Raw genomic sequence first — 19,815 nt, forward strand, 5'->3', positions numbered from 1 at the left:
CACTGCAAGTTTGCCCTTGATGTTTCGGTTAAATCTGATTTCATTTAGATAAGCTTGGTGGAAGGAGACAGGAAGAGAGGTGGTCCCCTCCTGCAGCCCCCCAGGGCAGGCATTCATCATGCAAGTCTTTCTTGGGCAAGCACCTCATTAAGCCAGACTTAATGTTGGGGATACAGCAGCAAACCAGAGACAGGCAACGTTTGGGTGAGCAGTGCTCATGCTAGGTCTTAAAGAATGAATAACATCAGACTTGACCAGAGTGACTCAACTTATCTGTTTTATACCTCTCTCCTCAAGTATTGTAAGCTTCTATGGCCCCATAACTGTTACTGGTCTTTGAATTCCCAGCACCTCTGGCACGTAGTGGCCACTCAGTAAGTGCAGGTTGTTCTGAGCTGGGGATTGGTGGTTGCAGGGATGGTTCATTCAGTGGGCTGAGGTGCGCTGGCTGGGGGCAGGAAGCTGGACAAGCAGGTCCATCCACTGCCTGGGGACTGCGTAGTGGGCCGCAGGAAACCCCATGCAGACTCTGAGGTACAGAGAGGTGAAGTTTCCAAGACGCAGCAGGGAAATGGGTTGGGAAGCCGTTCCTGCTGAGAGGGGCAGACTGGGATGGAGGGCTGGGTGGCGGGAAGGGGCTTATCAGAGGACCTTGTGGGGAAGCACAGGAGTGGCCACTTGGGGCAGAGGGAAACGGGGAAGTTTTAGGAAGGCAGACTATGGGATAGGAAAGGGTACCCATTAGTGAGAGAGATGCCTCCGAGCTAAACTGAGGAGCCTGCATTTCTTTCTGACCCTTCCTTCCTTGGGGAGCACTAACAGCTTCACTTACGGATTGTCTTGTTACCTGTTGACAACAGGCTCCACACTCTGAGGCACCTTCAGGGCTCTCTCTGACCCCCATGGCCTCTCTCCAGGGCTCAGGAGTCCAGGACCTGAGGTTCTAGCCCCTGGGAGGAGTGGGTGAGCAAGGGGTGGGGGGTGGGGAGAGCAGAAAAACTGCATCATGACGCTCTCTGACTGGCCCCTAGGGGTCAGTGAATGGTGCATAGAGCGGTAAGTGGCAAGGTTCCAAGCATCTGGGCATCCTGCACAGAAGGAGAAAACTAAAGAGGGCCCCACTTGCTTTCCAGTGAGGACTTCACCTTCCTTCATTCTGGAGTCAGGCAGCCTCCCAGTGAGGGAGATATCCAAGGAAGATGGAGATACCAAAGGCCAATCTGCCTTATCAACCTCGCAGGACCAAAGAGGAGAGTCTGCTCAGGGGCACCAGGGAAGTGGGGACAGGGACAGCAGTAGTGAGAGGGGCTGGTGCTTGCTGGGTCTGAATATCTTGGTGATTCTTTAGCCTGAACTGTTGCCAGCTGGGCTACTGGAAGCAGTCTCAGCATTGGGAGCAGAGCCTCGCTCTCCCAGGAAACTGCAGTCATATAAAATCCACATACCTCCAGCCTTAATTAGAACCTTGCAATGGCCCCAACCCCACCCTTCCACTCTGGGTCAACAGACCCCACCCTTCCACTCTGGGCCAACAGAGGGAGTCTGGAAAGAAAAGAAGAACTGGGCAGGCTGCCGGCCAATAATGAAAGGACACAGAGTTTCATCTCCCTAGCCTTTCCTCATTTAAGAGTCCTCCTCTCCCTATTTTAAATTTTGATTCAGCTTACAGTAAATTTGATTAAACAATTTTACTTCACCAAGTAAAGGGACCTACTGCATACCCCCCACCCTACCCAGACTGGTAGCATGAGACAGACAGGGCTCAAGAACTGACTAAGAGCCTTTGAAACCCCAATCCCATAAATAGAAGAGGCGTTTGGGGTGGGGCCCCCAGGTTGTCCTGAAAAGCCCGGGCGGATGTGCCAAGGCAGGCGGCCCCTATGCTGCACTTATCTCCCAAGGGCAGCTGCTAGCTCACACTCCTGGCCTGTGCTTCTGCAGCATGTCTAAAGACTGTCTCTTGATGTGTGCAGTTATGTGTATCTCTATGTGTGTGTGCACTGTGTTTGCCCCTGGATGGGCACAAGGAAACAGGTGTGTTCAGATGGAAAGATATCTATCTATCTCTGTGGTTCAGGTACAGCCCAATCTTCTCTTTCTTCCTTTCCTCTTTCTACTGCTACAAGGGCAGCCCTCTGTCCTTCTTCCACTGACCCACTGTCTTCCTCTGAACAGGAAGATATAGCCTGTGCTGAGAGATCTTGGGCCTGGAATATTGCTTCTCTTTTCAAGAAACACTCACTCACCCTTTCAGCCCTTACTCTCCTATGTCTTCCAAGGCAAAGTTGTGTCAGGCTGCCTGGCAAAGTAAGTGCGAACATAACTGTCCCTCCTTGAGGCTGGTCTGAGCTAACTCAATGCTGTCTCCTAGCCCCTGGTCCAATGCATGGCTCTTAGCTGGTCTATAAAGGTTTGTTGACCAAGTGGTTGATGGGCCTGAGCAGGGAAGCAGTAATGCATACCCTTCTGCCATCTGACTTCTTTCCCTTACTGAAAATAAGCTTATGGAATTGGCCCTGGGGCTGGCATGCCACTTCTTCCCTGGGTTACCTCTAGTGGCATTGCTCTAAAAAATATAGGAAATATTGGAAAACAATTTGGAATAACCTAGTAAAGTTGATCAGGTGTATACCCTATAACACAGAACTTCCATTCGTGGCAATGTACCTAGAGAAACTCTAGCACACATAGACCAGAAGAAACATAGAGAATATTTTAGAGTAACCCCAAGCTGGCAACGACCCAAATGTCCATCAACACAAGAATGGAGAGTAAATTGAAGTCTTTTCGCACAATGGAATACCGTACAAGAAAAAAAGTTGACCAAATTACAGCTCTACTTATTAACACAGACAATCTTTAAAAACTATACAATGATGAGCCCACAAAGCAAGATGCAGAAGCATATATTTACTGTGAGTCCAATTGTGGAAAGTTTAAAAACAGGCAACCTAAGCAATACTAAGGATACACACACAGGTAGGAAACCATAAAGAAAAGTGGGGAGAGGACTATCGCTAAATTTAGGATGATGGTTCCTTTGGGGAAAATGCATCGGGGAGGGGCGCAGGAGCTTCTAAGCTACTTGGAATATTCTCCTCATTGACCTGGGTGCTGGGTATGTAGGAATTTGTTTTACTATTGTTCTTTACACTTCATACGCATGTACATACGCTTCTGTATATACCATACATTTAATTCAAGAAACAAAAAGGATGGCGTGTGCTCTAACTCTGTCCCCTTTCTCCATCCAATTCCCATTCTTGTCCTCAGCTGGCAGAAGAGGGGCTGCTATCCCTCACCACAGTTCCTTTCTGTTTCTGAGTGGGTCAGAGAAATATTGGGAGGGGAGCCCTCACCTCTGCAGCTGGGCCCTGGCCACGCTAGGTTTCGCCTGGGGAAAGCAGGGCCAGGAGAGGCCGGCTGGCTCTGCTGTTTCTGCCAACTCTGGGGATTAGGCCAAGGCTCTGGCCCACCTGTTGTCTCACTCATTCAGCATGAACATAGCCACTGAGTGCTTACCGTGAGCACTGGGTGCTGTAGGGAGGTTTCAGATAAGTGAGAAATGGTCTTTGACCTCAAAGATCTGACAATATACTCAGAAGGGATCACATATACAAAAAACTATGGTACAGGCAAAATGTGAGCTGAGTGTCACATGACTATCCACCTACTCTTTCAATAAACATTTGGTAAGCACCTATTATGCACCAGGAACCATGCTAGATGGTGAGCATACAGAGGCAGTTAAATCACAATCCTGGCCCTTAAGTTCTTAGCCTAATGTAGGGGAAATAGACACATAAATGAGATAAATACAACAGTGGGGCAAGCCTGCTGATGTAGATATGCCCAAGGAGAAGCAGGAAGGGGCCCCACTCAGGATGGTTGGGATGGCGCCAAAGAGTGGAGAAGGAAGATCTTCCTGAGGGAGATAGCTCCTGAACTGAGGCATTAGGGATGAGGAGGCAAGGGTAAGACAAAGGGCTAAAAGGACATCCTCCACAGATGGACCAGCTGGGACAAAGGCACAGGGATAAGAAACAGCACTGGAAGGACTATTTGCAGCTGCAACAGAAGTCCTTGGTGGGGTTGGGGAGAGGAGCCACTGGAGGGGAAGACAGGGGCAGATGAGTCCTATTTGCCTTGCCAAACCTTAGCTCTTATAGGTGCTAGAAGCCCCAGAAGGAATTAGGGGGAGCTTGGTAGTTCACTCTGGCCCAGTACAGAGGAAGGGCTGAGAGGCGTGGATTCAAAGAAAGCAGGCAAGTTGTCAGGTTGTTGTAGATCCAAGAAATATTTAGACAGGCTAGCTGTCTGAGCGTGAGTGAGTGGTGGGTGTAGGAAAGGCCGGTTTTAAGAACAAGTTCTCTGCCAGAGTGACCAGGTAGAGCACACACAGGGAGAGGCAGGCTCCCACCGGGAACTAGTGTGGCTCTGGGCTCTGGGTACTGGAGAGCACTAAGTGTGCGCAGAGGAAGGGGACAGCTAGAGATGTGGATGGGACTCTGCGCCATCTGATCCCAGGGCTCCCAAATGCTGTTCTGTGAACTGGACTGGCCTGAGAAAGTGAGGAAAACATGGGCATGTAATGAGCTTCTTAAAAGTCAAATGTATGCACTTTAAAGAACTATCCTTAGAAATGTCTGCAATTAAATCAATAAGTAAGCGTATCACTTAGAAAAGCACAAAGTGAATCACCAAAAGAAATTTCTTAAATATTCAAAAGTGGTTTCGTCCAGTGGGGGTAATGGAAGGTTTCTTTTTTTAAATAAGCCTTTTAAACTATCATTTTAAAACCCATGCACATAAAACATATACAAAAATTTTTAAAAATGACTTGAGTCCTACTTTTTTTAATTGCTAAAAGTGGCCTTTCTTGCAAAAAAAAATGATACAAGATATAAAATAACCGGCTCTACTTTTATTGTTTTTTTTTTCCCCTTACTGTCCTCATTTGGCAAAACAGAACGTCACTGAGCCCTGAGCATCTTGAACTCATTGGCCGGGAGCCGCCAGGACAGCACCGGGCAAAGGCCAGAACACCGGGCTTTGAGCGCCTGCGACCCTGCAGGCGGCCAGCAGGGGTCAGGCGAGCTCCACGCAGGACTCGCTGAGCCGCGCCCGAACCCGAGCCGGAGCCGGAGCCAGAGAGCTTGACCAAAGCTCCGCGACGCGCGATGCTTCGGGGGATGGGGACAGAGGGAGGACCCTGAACCTACCTTTAACTGGGAGTCGCGACTAACCGCCGCCTAGGTCCTGGGTCCAGTCTCCGCCCGGCGGAACGTGAACTGGGCGGCCCTCCCCAGCCCCCACGCCGCGTTGACACCAGCTCTGGCTCCACCCAGCGTCTGGGCGGGGCTGGTTTGCCCGCTGTTTGTTTGCCTAGCCTCCCCTGGTCAACTCACCTTACCCATCTCCTGGAAGGGGGCCCCGTACAAACGTGTCACGCCCCGGGTTGTCTCGAAGATCAAAGAGCTAATACGTCAAAATGAGATTTGAGAGGGCAGCATAGGTAAGGGATTCCCATTACTAGACTATATGGGTTTAGCATTGGGACTCAGGCCTCTGGGGAAGCATCCTCTCAGCCCAGGTCAGTTGTTCTAATAGGTTGCCTGTGCCTCAGAATTATCCCTGGAGATTGATTAGGTCTGGGGCCAATCCAGGAATCTGCATTTTTTATAAGATGCCAAATTCTGATAAAGGGTGTGCCCAGACAACACGGAGAGCCATTCCCTTAGGCCGTTATTATAGAGGGCAAACAGTAGGAAAACAGGGATGCTTGTCAACGGGGGGAGCTGGGCTGATAGTGACCTGCTTAAAACTGGAGTGGAATTAGAGGCAGACCCAGGAAGGACTAGCAGTGGCTGCTGTAGAGTTGCACAATGCATATAAACAACCAAAAACTCCACAAGAAACAGTGGAAGGGCCCCCTGCCCTTCCATTCATCCATTCATGACTCAGGCTGGGTTTTTGGGGGTACTTTTATTTTTAAACATATCTGTTTCACATATAGCATCAGAACGATCACTTTCTCCCTAAGTTGGTGGCAGGCTTCAACCACCCCCTCCCCGCCTCACTGGAAAAAACATCCCAGTCACATTCTGAATGTCTCCAAGCCTGTTGTTCCAGCCACACGCTAAAGGCAGCAAGGCCACCATTTTAGCCACATTCATTTCCAACATAACAGGAGGCAGGGTGGGGAAGTGAAGGAGCAGGGCCATAAGCCCTGGGTCTTCTCCTCAGGCTAGAACTGTGCTAGTGTAGGTATAGAATAGCACTTGCCTATATGGGCCAGAACCAAAAGTCAGAAGACGCACTGCTGAGCTGAGTGAGAGCCAAGAAAACCAATTCTCTTTCAGGGAGCTTAGATAGGAGTGGAACAACCCCAAAACGTTCCACTCTGACTATGCTCCATCCAGGCAGCTGTGCAGTAGGGCCTGAGGCTGGCCCCAAGAGGTTCTCAGAACCCCTATTTCTGATGATCTGAATTCTAGCTCTAACTCCAACCTTCACAAAATCAAATTGTCTTGATTTTTTAAATAAAAACATGGAGATAGTTTCCAGAAACTTAGGAGTTTCCTTTTAGCTCTACCACTCTGGGCTCCCTCCTTCCTTTAAAAATCCCTGGGAGATCTGGAAAAGGGAGGCTGAGAGTTCCTCTCTCCTAAAGGCTGATTCCAACCCTTTGTCCTTAACGAGTATACTGGAGAGCAGGAGCAGGACCTGGATCAGCCACTCTCCAAAGACAAGGGGCCGGAGCCAGACAGGAGACAATAGCCAGTAGATTGCTTCTCCCTCAAAACCACCAGTGTAGAAGCAGATGTTTAATACAAAATGGCAGCAGCTGCTGTGCAGCTGTAACAAAATTAGCCATAGGGTGTCCAGAGAAATGTACACAGGCAGCCTTGGCTGGAGTCGAGCCAGACAATGCAGGACTACTGTCCAGTAATCTGTGGGCTGTCGCATGGCCAGGACTGAACAGTGGCGGTGGGAGAGCAATGCCAAAGGGGTCAGAGGTGCTGCTACAGAGGCCAGTATTAAGATGACCCTCCATGAGCATGCTGGCTTCTGCTCCACAGTGGACTCTGTATAACACAGGGGTTCTGAAATGCCCATTCCCAAAGTTGTATCTAATATGGTGGGATTTCAGCCCTACAACATGAAGCCCTGGAGAGACAGATGGGCTGCTGTAGGGTGAGCCCTTGCTCATAAGTTGCTGGTTGCTGATGCCTCTCAAAATCAGCAGAAACAAGGGCTAGATTTTAGGAGGTTTTCCCCTGAAAGAGGCTACCAAGTTCAAATAAATGGACAGGGTCAATGTTTGCGGTATACTTCAGCAGAGGGATCCCTGCCACGGGCTCACCCAAGAAAAAAGGGTAGCCGCTTGCCTGCCCCAGGTGCCCACCCTGGATGGTGGGAGGCATCAGGTTTGGAAGTTAGAGAACAAGAACACAGAGTCACCAAAGCCCATCCCAACCAGCTCCAGAAAAGCCACTATGCTTCCTGCCAAGTCCATTTTAAACCACTGAATGGCTTTTCCTGGGCTGGCTACCTGGCCTGGCTCTAAGGCCCATAGTGCTTGGCAGCTGTTGTGGAGAACTCAACCAGGCCAGAAGGCTGATGCAAGAAGGGCAGCTGAACAGTAGGGCCTGCCTCTGGCAGAGTGTTGCCACACCTCTACTTCCAAAGGCCTCTAGGTGCTGGGAAGAGAGGTGAAGGGTCTTGGGGTTAGTGGAAGTCTTTGTTGAAGGCTCTGCCGATGATCAGCCGCCTTATCTCACTGGTCCCACCCCCAATCTCATATAGCTTGGCATCTCGCAGAAAGCGGCCCATGGGAAAGTCGTTGATGTAGCCATTGCCACCTGTAGCCAGGGTTTGGGGAGAGAAGAAAGGACAACAGGAAAAGTGATCAGTAGTGGACAAACAGAATTCCAAGGATATAGAAACAGGCCAAAGGAGGAGAGATTGGTTAAAGAGAAGCAGCAAAAGATGGCAAGCAGGAAGAGTGTGGGGAATACCTAGTTGGGAAGTGGGTGGACAAGTGGCTGGGAGACCACCCAGAGTACGGAGGATAACAGGCAGGGAGAGGGGATGACCACTGGCAGACATGGAGAAAGGGGACAGACAAGGAGATACTGAATAGCACTTACTGAATGCTAGGCCCAGAGAGGTGAAGTAATTTGCACAAGTCACAAAGCCAGCCAGTGGTAGACCCAGGATTCTAACCTGGGCCACCTGGCTTGAGTCTGTGCACTTGACTCCTGTGCAGCATTGAAACGAGGCTGTCCTACCTCTGAGGCATCTCTCTCTGCCCACTTCCCAGTGTCCATTGGACCAGGAGGTGGGGGTGGATGAGAGCGGAGCAATGCTGAAAGTAGTAGCAATCTATGGCCTCTAGCAGTTTTCTCATTTGCTTTTACATATCCTCCTTGTAGGTGGAGCAGGAAGAGCCAAACAGCATCAGCTCAGCTGCAGCTAGCTGAAGCTCAGAGGGGTAAAGAGGAAACCTCTGGAAGCGTGGGTAGCCCTGGGAATGGGGAGTAGGGGCTACTTACCAAAACACTGAATGCCATCCAGGGCCACCTGTGTGGCACACTCAGCTGAGTAAAGAACCGCACCCGCACAATCCTGTGGAAGGAGGCCCGGGGTCAGCAGAGCCCTGCCAAGGCCACACAGAAAACGGGTGCCAGCAGCTGGTCCACTGCCTCCTCTGGGCTGGCCCCTACCTTGGTGGTGCAGTGGCCTTCATCATAGGCCTTGGCGACATTGTAGACATACTGCCGACATGCCATGAGGCGGGTGTACATGTCAGCCATCTTCCCCTGCATCAACTGGGCACAAAGGGAGGTCACAAGTCAACATGCTGAAGCCACCCTCCTCTCACTCTCCCTAGTTACTGAAAGCAGGTCAGCAGTAGCAACCTGACAGCCAGGAATGAGGAAGTCAGGGCACGGAAAGGAGATGGGACTTGCCCAGGATCACAGAGATGTTAGTGGGTCTGGACTTAAGGCAAGAGGGCCTTGGACACGCTGAGATGGCCCTCTACCCACTACCACCCTCATTAATGTCCTGCAGCATCTTCAGACCAGAAAGTGATTAGAAATGCCACCCCTTTCCCCCATGCCTCCCCACAACCTGCACACTTTGCCTTCCACCCTTACAATGCCTAGTTCATTCATCTCAAACAGGAAGTGAGGTGACATGTGACAACTTCCAAAGCCAGGTGTGCTGAAGAAGGCTGTATTCCAAGCATTCAAACACATTTTCTTGGGGAAGGATAATAAATGCCCCATAGCACATGCCCTATGTACTCATTTGTTAACGAAAACTTGAGCCCAATGACAGTACATTTCAACAAAGCATTCCACTCACCTGGAAGTGGCCGATCTTCTGGCCAAAGGCTTCCCTCACATGCAGGTAGGGAACGGTGTGGTCAAGGACGGCCTGCATGATCCTGTGGAGAGGAGAAAGGGCTGTGCCTTGCTGTCCTCCCACTGCCAGTCGGGGTGGCAAAATGCCAGCATGGAAAGGCCTTAGGGGGACAGCTCAGTGAGACAAGGAGGTGGAGTTCTAGGGAAGAGAACTAAGGAGTGTGAGGACGCTTGTCACCCCTGCTTAATCACTGCACTGACTGCCCAGGACTTGTGCCCTGTCCCCCAAGACCAGACAGAGTAGCATGACCCCGGCACAGAGGGGACTTAGAGCCCTGGCATCCTGTTTCACATCTTGGGTAACTAAGCAGTATTGCTCCTCTGGCCTTCACCTAATGATCCTTCCCTTTATTTTTATTTTATTATTTTATTTTATTTATTTTTTGGGCAAGGCAACCCTTGGTTGACCTCACAGATTGCAAGGACCTTGTCAGGTTACAATCCCTTATTTTTTTATTTTTTACGCCTACAGCACCTGGTCTTCCTAGGTGGTCTCCCATCTGAGTACTAACCAGGCCCCAACCCTGCTTAGCTTCCAAGATCAGACGGGATCAGGCTTGTTCAGGGTAGCATGGCTGTAGACGTGATTTTTCCCGTTAGTGTGAAGAAATTATACGAGGGAGGAGGAGATTCTTTTTGTCTCCAGTAGAGAAAGTACATCTGCCAGAAGGTGTTGACTCACAAGGGGACGGCTGCAGCTGCTGTTTGCAAGGGAACCACTTGCCAAGGAGGCCAAAAGCCCTGTCTCCCACTGAAACTCACACTCACCCAAGGGGCCCACCAGCCAGCACCAGCCGCTCCAGGTCCAGCCCAGTCATCAGCACGTAGACACCCTTACTTAGTTGGCCCAAGATGTTGTCAGCTGCCGGGGAAAGTGCTGGTCAGAGGGAAAAGGGCCGTCCACGAATTCCCTACTTTTATAAAAGCTACTAGGTTTGGCACCATGGCTCTCACACAAGGCACTAAAATATGTCACCTGACCAACTAGGGTTCTGGGTAAGATTGAAGGGTGGACTTCACCATTCCCAGTCAGATGTAGAGCATGCTGGATGGATCCTACCACCACTACATCCAGAAGACCAGACACAAAGGCTCGATCGTCAGATCTGCCTCTCCTCTTCCTCCACTGCCTTGGATGAGAAAGAAGAAAAGCTAATTTGGTCTAGAAGTCATCCAACCCCTTCCTAGTTTTTCTAACTTGTGTCCATGATTACTTTTTCTCCCAGGTCTAGCCTGTTCTGATCCAGTATCACCCACCTGCTCCTCTCCAAGAGTGGTCCATGGAAGAATCTTTGTCCAGGAGATGGGCCATTCAGCATTAGTGACAGAAACTGCTGAGCACCTCTCTACCCTGGAAGCCAGGACCCTGGATGGCCCTGGAGTTTTTTCCTGACAAGGATCTGTACTGGTGTTTTAGCATTGTTAATGAACACTTCACCAAGGCTATATAGGGGAACACACAAACAAGGATGTCTGAAAGACATTATGGGTGAGGGCAGGTCTTATCTTTCTACCCTAGATCCTGGAATCTGACCCCTGGCAGCATACTATTCACACAAGGAAACACCACCTTTCATCGTAGCCACAGTCAGGCATACCAGAATAGCTACCAGCAGCCCCAGAGTTCCACTTGTATGGGCCAGTGGGCAAGGACAGCAGTGGCAGGCTCACTGGCTAGCCACAAGTCATTGGTAAGCTAACAATGGGGAACCTCTCCAACCCAGAGACGGGCTTTCTCAGCTTATGAAGGTGTCAAGACAGGGGCTCACCCTTTTTCAGACTCACCTGGAACCTTGCAGTCTTCAAAGATTAGCTCACAGGTGTTAGAGCCCCTCATCCCCAGCTTGTCCAGTTTTTTGGAGGTGCTGAAACCAGGCATACTCTTTACAGAAACAAGAGGTGGCTTTGATTACAGACCAGGTCCCCAAGGGGGCCTAGTAAAGGGAAGACCCCTGAAAAATGCCCACCTTCCCATCCAGTCCCTGTACTCGAAGGCACAGCCGCATCCTACTCCCAGGGCTCCGACCCTGTGTGCGACTGCTCCTCTCCTGGAAGCTCCGGCCCTGACACTCCACCTCGACCCCAGCCTCCTCTGCTGCCAGCTTGTGTTCTCCCCACTTCACACAGGAGCGGTTCTCTCTCAAACATCTGATCCCTGGGGTCCTCTTGACCCTTCCTGGCTTTGTTTCCTTTCCTTAGGGAAATCACTTCCAAGACACACCCACCAGCTCATTCAATTCCTTTGCCCCCTTGTTCCTCTGCCATATGTACCTAATTGAGTCTCACCTGGGATAAATTTAACCACCTGTGTGCTTTGACCTGGACTAATCAGATGCAGTGTGAGTTGGCAGATGCCTGGCGGAGCGCACGGGATGCTCCCCTCACCTCCTAGCTGATGAAAATGGTGTTAAACCACCTTGAATTTCCTAATCTTAGCCAGGCCCTTTGGGCTACTTACTTCTCTTGCCCTCCAATCCTAGTTGGCTACTCTCCCTCTCCCTAGGGAGTGTACTGCCAACCTCTAGGACACTCACTCACGAAACTCTACCAACTCCCCCACCCCCATGGTCCCCAGCCCTCACAGGTGCGCTGGTCTCCCACCTCAAAGTCATTAGATACATGTTCCCCCATCACCTATAAACCAGCCTTAAATCGTCTCTCTAAACTCTCCGTTGTGTTTTCTCTCTCTCTCCTATTTTCTCTCTCTCCTATTTTCTTCTCTTTACCAAAAAATTTGTTCAGTTCTCTCCCATTTTTAAAAACAAAGTCCTAACTTTTCATTCTAACGCCTGCTCATCTCCCTCTTGCTTCTACTGTCAAGATTCAGAAGGTACAGTCTTCAGTGTTCGCTCGCATTCCCACTCCCAGCTCAGTCTCCCATAGCTGCTCTCAGCACCCCCTGATGACATCCTCACTGTCAAATCTAGTTGTCTCCTTTCAGTCCTCAACTTCCTGGCCCTCTTTGTGTGACCTGGCTCTGTGGCTGGCTCCACTGATCTCAGACTTGAACCATCTTCCCTGGATTCTACTTTTTGGCCACCCTCCTTTCAGTCTGCCCTTCTGCCTCACCCCTGCCCCAGGGAGCCCTGGCAGAGTACACAATATTGACCGTGTTTGTGATCAATGAAGGGATCTGGCACTGGCAGCACTGGCAGGAAACAAAAGCCCCCTGCTGTGCAACCCCCCCCTACACACACACACACACTCACCTTCTCCACAATGAAGGCTGTGATACCCCGAGAAGCTGGCACAGCAGTGAGATCTGTCTTGGCATAGACAACAAGGATGTCAGCATCGGGGCCATTGGTGATCCAGAACTTGTTGCCATTCAGGATGTAGTGATCTCCTAAGAACAGGAATTTGGCTACTTACTCTAACTGTGTTGGCCCGTCTCAGCCAGCTAGTCCACAGACCTGCGGCTAAGCAGGAAGCTGCCCAGCTGGGAAACAGTTCTGGAAACCTAGCAGAGGCTACCCTCAATTATTGCTCCCTTACCCCAAGAAGGTCTGTCCCTCTGCCCATTTCAGCTCCTAAGTCAAGAGAGGCCTCACCTGTCTTTTCTGCTTTTAGCTTCATGGAGACAACATCAGAGCCAGCATTGGTCTCACTCATGGCCAGGGCTCCAATGTACTCACCGCTGATCAGCTACAAAGAAAATCCCAAAGGGCCTGGTTACGTCTTCAGAAGTACTTACAGGAACTCACAGATACTGCTTGCCTGTTCATATGACCCCTTAAACGTCTCTCCAGACCAAGGTATTAGTAAAGTCCTATAAGAGAAGCTGAGTATCTACAAGGCTGAAAATCTCTCTCCTTTTCCCATTCTCTGTGCTAGGCAAGCAAGTCCTAGTCTTCCATTTCTTAAAAGTGCTCTCTGCAAATGTTGTCCAGTGAAAAACTCAGGAGGTCTGGCCCAATTTTTAATTTTTTTGACTGAAATATTTGAAAGCAAATCCTTAACCCCTTCCTAAACTAACCATATCTGGTTCAGGGCAGCATGCTACAGAAAGCAAGTCTGACCAGACCTTGCCAGTGTGGTTCATGGCTGGTGATTACCCCATGAGATCAGCATGTGTTTCTCCATTCCCATTTCCTCACCTTGGGGAGGTACTTCTCCTTCTGGACATCATTTCCATTACGCACAATTTGGTTGATGCAGAGGTTGGAGTGAGCACCATAACTGAGTCCCACTGCTGCAGAAGCTCGGGATATCTCCTCCATCACCAGCACGTGTTCCAGATAGCCCAGGCCAGAGCCACCATACTGGGCTGGGGGTGGAAGTTGTTCGGGAGAGTGGAAAAGGCAGCCCAGATTAAACTATGACCTTGACAGGAACTTTACATTTATTAGCAGCAGGGAAACACCTTTGTAGCACCTATTCAAAGTTCCCCCAGCAAATTCAACAGGCGAATGCCATGGACTCTGCTTACAAACACACAGAACTGGTTTTGTCTGCTGCCTCTGTCAGCTAAGGTGTGGTCATTGCAGCTCCTGTTTTATCCAGACAGACCTCTTAAGACAAGAGGACCTGAGTACTCACTATTTGGAAAGCTACAGAAGTGCAGAGGCAGATGAATAAATGAAGAAAGAGGACTTGGAGTTTTACTAAGAAACACACGCTGATCAAAGATGGAGGATCAAAGCACAAGGAATAGATACAAAGCAAAGAATGTGTGTGTAAATAGCCTGAGGAAGGCGAGAGTTACATAGCATAGATTTGGACCTAAAGAAGCAGGACTATCAAATCAACATGTTGTATACCATAAACTTACACATTGTTCATTATATGTCAATTATATCTCACTGATAAAAGTAAAAAAAATAATAATAATAAAATAAAATAAAAAGCAAGATTAGTAACAGAGGACAGGAGAACCATAGTCTGAGAGAAAATTGGGACAGCAGTACAGCAGAGGGCAGAAGAGATGCTGGCAGGGAGTTTCAGAACTCCTCACAAAAAACATGCCTTTTCCTTGGCAGCAGATCCAAAACCTAAGTGGCTGGGTCATCTGGTATCAATCCCCTGCCCTGCTGTTTGGGTAAACCCTGGGAGGCCTTCTGCACATGTTCACTCTGACCAAGAAGCTCCAGAGAAAGGCTGGCCTGACTCCTGCAATTCTGGGAAGGAAAGCCCACAGGTGGATGACACTGTAAACAGCTACCATGACAACCATGTGGAAACCAGAACTCATATCTGGCTTTCTTTTCAAGGTTCCACCTTGGAAGGGTTTTCATCTGATTTCTAACTGCCTCTTTCTTCCATTAAATACTATCTGATTCAGAAGCATCTTCTCTATGTGTGTTCACAAACCCCCAAAAACACAGTGGAAGAAAGAGTCTTGTTTGGGAGTTCCCAGTGGCCTTCCCCCTATCATCTTCCATTAAGATGGTCAAATTAATTTTTAAGTGGTTTCATTTTTATCATTACTCATGATGTAACTTTCTATGATAGGCTCAAAACCCAGAGCTGTCTCCAAGTGGTGGGGGGAAGATGTAAGGACAAGTATATTGAATTCCACCTCTATTTCAATGTCCAGTGAATACAAGTCAAAGCAGGGTATTCCATTCAAGCTTTGTCTGGTGAGGCCACCGGCTCATCTATTTACTGGGTACTGCAAGCCAGGCTGTGCCTCTCCTTCACAGGCCAACATCCAAACCAGAGCCCACCAGCCCCTTGCCCTTTATCCCTGGAAAACAATAAGACCCACAGGGGACACAGGACAGGCCCAGGGAAAGCCTATTAAACACATCATCTGGCCACCACATGTGGAGGCTCAGACACAAGCATCCTTCTCCTCCGCACTGCTATCTGCTCCCAAATGAGCTCCAGGGCCAAGCTGTGGGCAGAGGACATAAGCAGTCCCCACAGTGACATACCTATCCTGAGTAGTCGTACCTAGATGCTACTAGTAGGGCAGAGCTTTGAGATTAGGGGAGGCAATAACACTGAGGTACTAAAACAACTACCAGAATCACCTGGAGGAACTTATTAAGCATGCAGAGTTCAAGAGTCTGAGTGATCCTGATCCAAGTAGTAAACCACACTGACCTAATCTGTCTTATCAAGGTCACTGCCTAAAGAAACAGAAGAGTACAAAGAGAAGGACGTAGTCTTCTCTGGGCTGACAGTCCATGGTCACTTTCTAGATCCAAGGGATGAAAGTTCTGGGTTTCTATGAGCATAATCCCCTCCATTCCTGCTTCTTTTGGAATTGGTGTTAAAGAGTGTGCAAGATACGTTTTCTTTAGAGAAAGAAACTATACCCACCAGGGGCTGTGATGCCCAGAACTCCCAGGTTCCCCAGCTGCTTCCAAAATTCCTGTCAACAGAAGGCAGTGAGTATAGTAGAGTTGTGAGAAGGCAGCCACTCACAGGGGCCTGGACACCTGGAACAAGGAGACCCAAATGCTTCACAGAAAGGTGGATTCCTAGGGAAGTTTCATTCATCAGAAGACTTTGAGCCCTTCTAGGCAGCAGTGCAACTCAAGGCCCAGCCCAGCCCAGTTCCTAGACTTCCCTCTCTTACCAACACCCCCCCTCCCCAGTGTGGGCCTCAGGACTCACTCGAAGGTTCTTAAATTCGTTGCTGCGATCAATCTCCTGGGCCTGGGGGACTAGGTGCTCCTGAAGGAACTTAGCCATGGTCTGCCGAAGCTAGAGGAAAGAGGTAGACAGATGTCTATGAAATAGTACATTATTGCCGCTGAGGACAGCATCTCCACTACTGAGGGCACATTCAGGGAAACAGGCCACAAGTAACCTCACCAAATAGCATCAGACTGAAACTTAGAGGCCCCATTAGTTTATGCTTCCTCAGAGATGATCTTCATCCCTCTTTCTTGAGGTTCTCAATCTAGACAGATTGAAGATTATTTTTTAAATGCCACGCCCCTACATAAAATCATTCCATGGCTTTCCATTGTACCTAGAAGGCCCTGCACAAGCTGACCCTCGCTGACCCTTCCAGCCTTCCCCAGTACCTCTCCCTACCCCCACTTACTGAGCTCCAGCCACACTGCCTTCATTTCTAGGCGCCTGTCAGGCTCTTTTCTGACAGTTGGCTAAAAATGATTAGAAACTCCTCTTGAGAGGAAAGTTTGAGAACTAGGATTGAACACTTTCTCTCCGGGGTGATTTAAAGCTCTGTTTGCTGATCGTAAACCGAAATGGGCTTTGGAGTTCAGGGAGGTGCAGGCACTTGCTCAGAGCGACAGCAGAATAACATTAGAATAACATTCTCGGAGGACTTTGTTCATGTGAACACCGTGTCCTTATTCCTTGAAGGGTTCGGGTTCAACTTAATTTGTAATAGCATCTTTCAAATATTTTGTTTAACTTTGTGCTCTAACTCAGTGGGATCAAATTAGACGGTGTCTTTCAAAACCCAAGAGGTGTGTATGCCAAAAAGATTTCCTGGGATCCATAATTAACCAGATTGGAGAACCACAGCCTTGGACAGTGTTTAGGTGTAAAAGGATTTAGGGACAGATCGAGGGCCCTTTTGCCACATACAGGTGACCCCTGCCAATCCTCCACCAAAACACCATTAGTCTCCCATGAGCTCTCCTGTCTTTGACACCTCATCTAACTCTGGCCGAGTGGGGCACTGGGCAGGAGAGCACGAGCACAAAGCAGGCCTGGAGGCGTTGGGGCCGGGAACGCGGCCAGGCTCCCTACCTGCTTCTGCTCCTCGTTTAGCCCGTTGACCGCATCGTCCACGGGCAACAACGAGTGGGTCCGCTGGGAAACGAGGCCGGTGAGCGGCGACAGCGATGTCTGCAGCCTCCGGCTCGCCACGCGCCGTCCTAGCCCCCACGCCATAGTCGCCATTTCTGCCTTGCTAGGGAGCCGGAGCCGCAGCAGCTAGGATGCCCCGCTCTGGGCTCCACCAATCCTAGGCTTCGCTGCCCCCACCAATCGGCGAGGGGGTGGATGTCCAAGCAGCCTATCACCCTTCGCTGCCTGCTGAAGCCTGCGCTGGCAAGACACGAACCAATCAGTGGTAACTCCTGACCACAGACTTCACTCTGTGGAGGTGCTTCCCGGGGATCGGTACTCCCCTTAGTCAGCGTTGGGGTGTGTCTTCTTTAAGTAGAATGGCAAAAAAAAGTGTTTTCTTTTTGAGTCGAGGATATAGTATCCACCCTCCCACTCCCGTGTGGAAATAGCAGTCGGTAACTGCAGAAGTCTATCTCTGTGGGAAAACAGATGTTAAAACAGCAAACAGAAAACTCCCCAAATGCCCAGTGCTTGGGAATAAATTGTTAAAGCAAACCTAGGATAGCTTGGACTGGGAAATTAGGCTTGCTCTAGTGTGCACACTGATTATAATTCATTAAAATTTGCTTTATTACGTAACGGGGTTTGTTGATTTTGAGTCGAAGTTTATGGGAAAGCTGTTGTTAAGAGGTTGATGTCTTCTAAATTACTTAATGTACAATAAGAACAGCAGCACCTTTTTTTTTTTTTTTTTAACAGATGTGAGGTGGGCTGGGATGTTGTAGCCACCAGCTCCAGAAAGACACACGGACCACCAGAACTCAGTGAGTTAAAGGAAACACGCTCTTTATTCAGCCAGCTGGGTCTGCCAGGGGTTCGCAGACCCCAAATTAAACAGCCCCAAAATGTAGAGGTACAGGGTTTTTAAGCCCTAAATTCCATTCCTCATTCTGTCTTAAACACAAAGGTCTATTTTTCTCCTATTCACTACCTGTCAGCTCACAGGTCAGGTGTGCAAGCGGGGGTACAGAAGTGTTGTGTCCAGAATAACCAGACCCAACTTGAGTGCTCTTAACCAGGAGACAGTTTATTAGCCAGCGGCTGTCCTTGCAAAGGAGCAGCCTCGAAATGCCAAGATACAAGGTTTTTAAGCCCCAAATACCATTCCTCATTCTGTCTTAAACAGAAAGGTCCATCTTTCTCCTATTCACTACCTGTCAACCCACTGGTCAGGTGTGCAAGCGGGAAGTACAGAAGCAGAAAGCTTGTGTTAGAATGTTATGTTCCTATGGGTGATTGCCTATGTTCCCATGGACAATAGCCAGTGTTCCCATGGGCGATGGCCAAACAGTAATTTTCAGCTTATATACAATTGATTATTTTTCATGTCACGCAAGCAAGCAGGGTTACACAGGCTAAAATTGGCAGTTAGCGTATGAGCTCATTGTTACAAGTTTCATGATTAACAGAATGTGGTTAGGGGTTCCAGAAACTAGGCCTAAGTTATAGACTTCCTTTGTCCAGTTTCAGGTTTTAATTATTCTTTAACCCTTTCACATTTCAGCAGGCCATTACAAGAAGCAGAAAGCTTATTGTTAGAATGTTATGTTCCCATGGGTGATGAGCTATGTTCTCACGGGCGATAGCCTATGTTCCCATGGGTGATAGCCAAGCAGTAATTTTCCAGCCAGCACAGGGAGATCGGAAAGGAAAAGTAGTGTGCGAGAGGAAAGAGGAGAGTTGATGGAATTCAGCCTCATTTGCTATTTCCGTCCTCCTCTGTGGTGGGCTAATGGCCTTGAACAGTTCTTCTCAGGTAGTTGTGCGCCCTGAGCCCAAAGACTAAGTGTCACAGTCCCACTACCTAGCTGTGGGACTTTGGGCAAGTTCTTGTATCTTTACTGTTTCTATTTCATCATCTATAAAATGAAAACAATACCAACTACTGCAAGACTGTTGAGAAGAATAAAGGAGATTGCATATTTAATGACAACACTTTTGTTCATTGTTATGATACCCATCAGTCCAAGGTCCCAAACACAGCCAAGACAAAAGCTGGGCTCAATAAGCTTGTCCAGACTGAAATGCTTTCTTCTTTACCTCTCTCCCTTGTACATGGCCAGTCTACCATAGATGAAGAATAGTGTTTCCTCTCTAAACACCAAAAAGAGGTTCTCCTTTTAGACTCCAAACATGGTCTTACCCTTCACCTTGCCCTGTTTTCAAGGGCCAAAGCTCAGCCAAAGGGATAGAATATTTCTCCAAGACTCTATGCCACCACCTTCTAGAGCACAACCCAGCTGAGAATTGTGGGGGTTCAGAGCTAGTCATCCCAAGATGTGCTTCTGTGGTATGTGAAGGCAATTTTAGCTTCAGGCTCAAGAGAAACTTCTTAAATTAGAGATCTTGCCCATAAGAGATTATCGGCAATAACATTTTTGACCCACCTATATGGTAGGGCAAACTTTTATTTACTAAACATCTGTTCTTATCATCCTGCAATGACCCTTTGAAGGCCCCAAGGCGCCTTACCTGAAGGATCCCGTGGAAGGAAAAGTGGTGAGGATCTTCTAAATTTAGATTGGCAGGAGAAAATATTTGTGAAACTCATTTCTTGAGTTAGCTACTCTTGGTTACTTGGTATGAATACTCATGGGGTTTT

At 48.9% G+C, this 19,815-nt stretch overlaps 2 protein-coding genes and 1 pseudogene across 2 annotated transcripts in view; all 3 read right to left on the reverse strand.

The window, feature by feature from the left end:
• BAHD1 (bromo adjacent homology domain containing 1) overlaps positions 1-5,912 on the reverse strand; it is a 39,961-nt gene extending 34,049 nt beyond the window's left edge. The window contains exon 1 of the mRNA XM_039843893.1: positions 5,223-5,912. The gene's annotated coding sequence lies outside the window, so the exon portion shown is untranslated. The remainder of the gene's footprint in view (positions 1-5,222) is intronic.
• Positions 5,913-6,404: 492 nt separating this feature from the next.
• IVD (isovaleryl-CoA dehydrogenase) lies at positions 6,405-17,297 on the reverse strand. The gene is made up of 12 exons (XM_039843895.1): positions 17,112-17,297; positions 15,999-16,088; positions 15,702-15,753; positions 13,532-13,701; positions 12,986-13,079; positions 12,644-12,780; positions 11,220-11,316; positions 10,203-10,296; positions 9,376-9,457; positions 8,730-8,834; positions 8,559-8,631; positions 6,405-7,865 (listed from the first exon to the last, which is right to left on the reverse strand). Exons 1-12 carry the CDS (start codon positions 17,262-17,264, stop codon positions 7,732-7,734), a joined length of 1,281 nt encoding a protein of 426 aa, XP_039699829.1. The 5' UTR covers positions 17,265-17,297; the 3' UTR covers positions 6,405-7,731.
• LOC120587265 (uncharacterized) lies at positions 9,898-10,017 on the reverse strand (annotated as a pseudogene).
• Positions 17,298-19,815: the final 2,518 nt, after the last annotated feature.

Source organism: Pteropus medius, unplaced genomic scaffold (genome assembly GCF_902729225.1).
Source record: "Pteropus medius unplaced genomic scaffold, Ma_sr-lr_union100, whole genome shotgun sequence".
In the NCBI taxonomy this organism is placed as follows: domain Eukaryota; kingdom Metazoa; phylum Chordata; class Mammalia; order Chiroptera; family Pteropodidae; genus Pteropus; species Pteropus medius.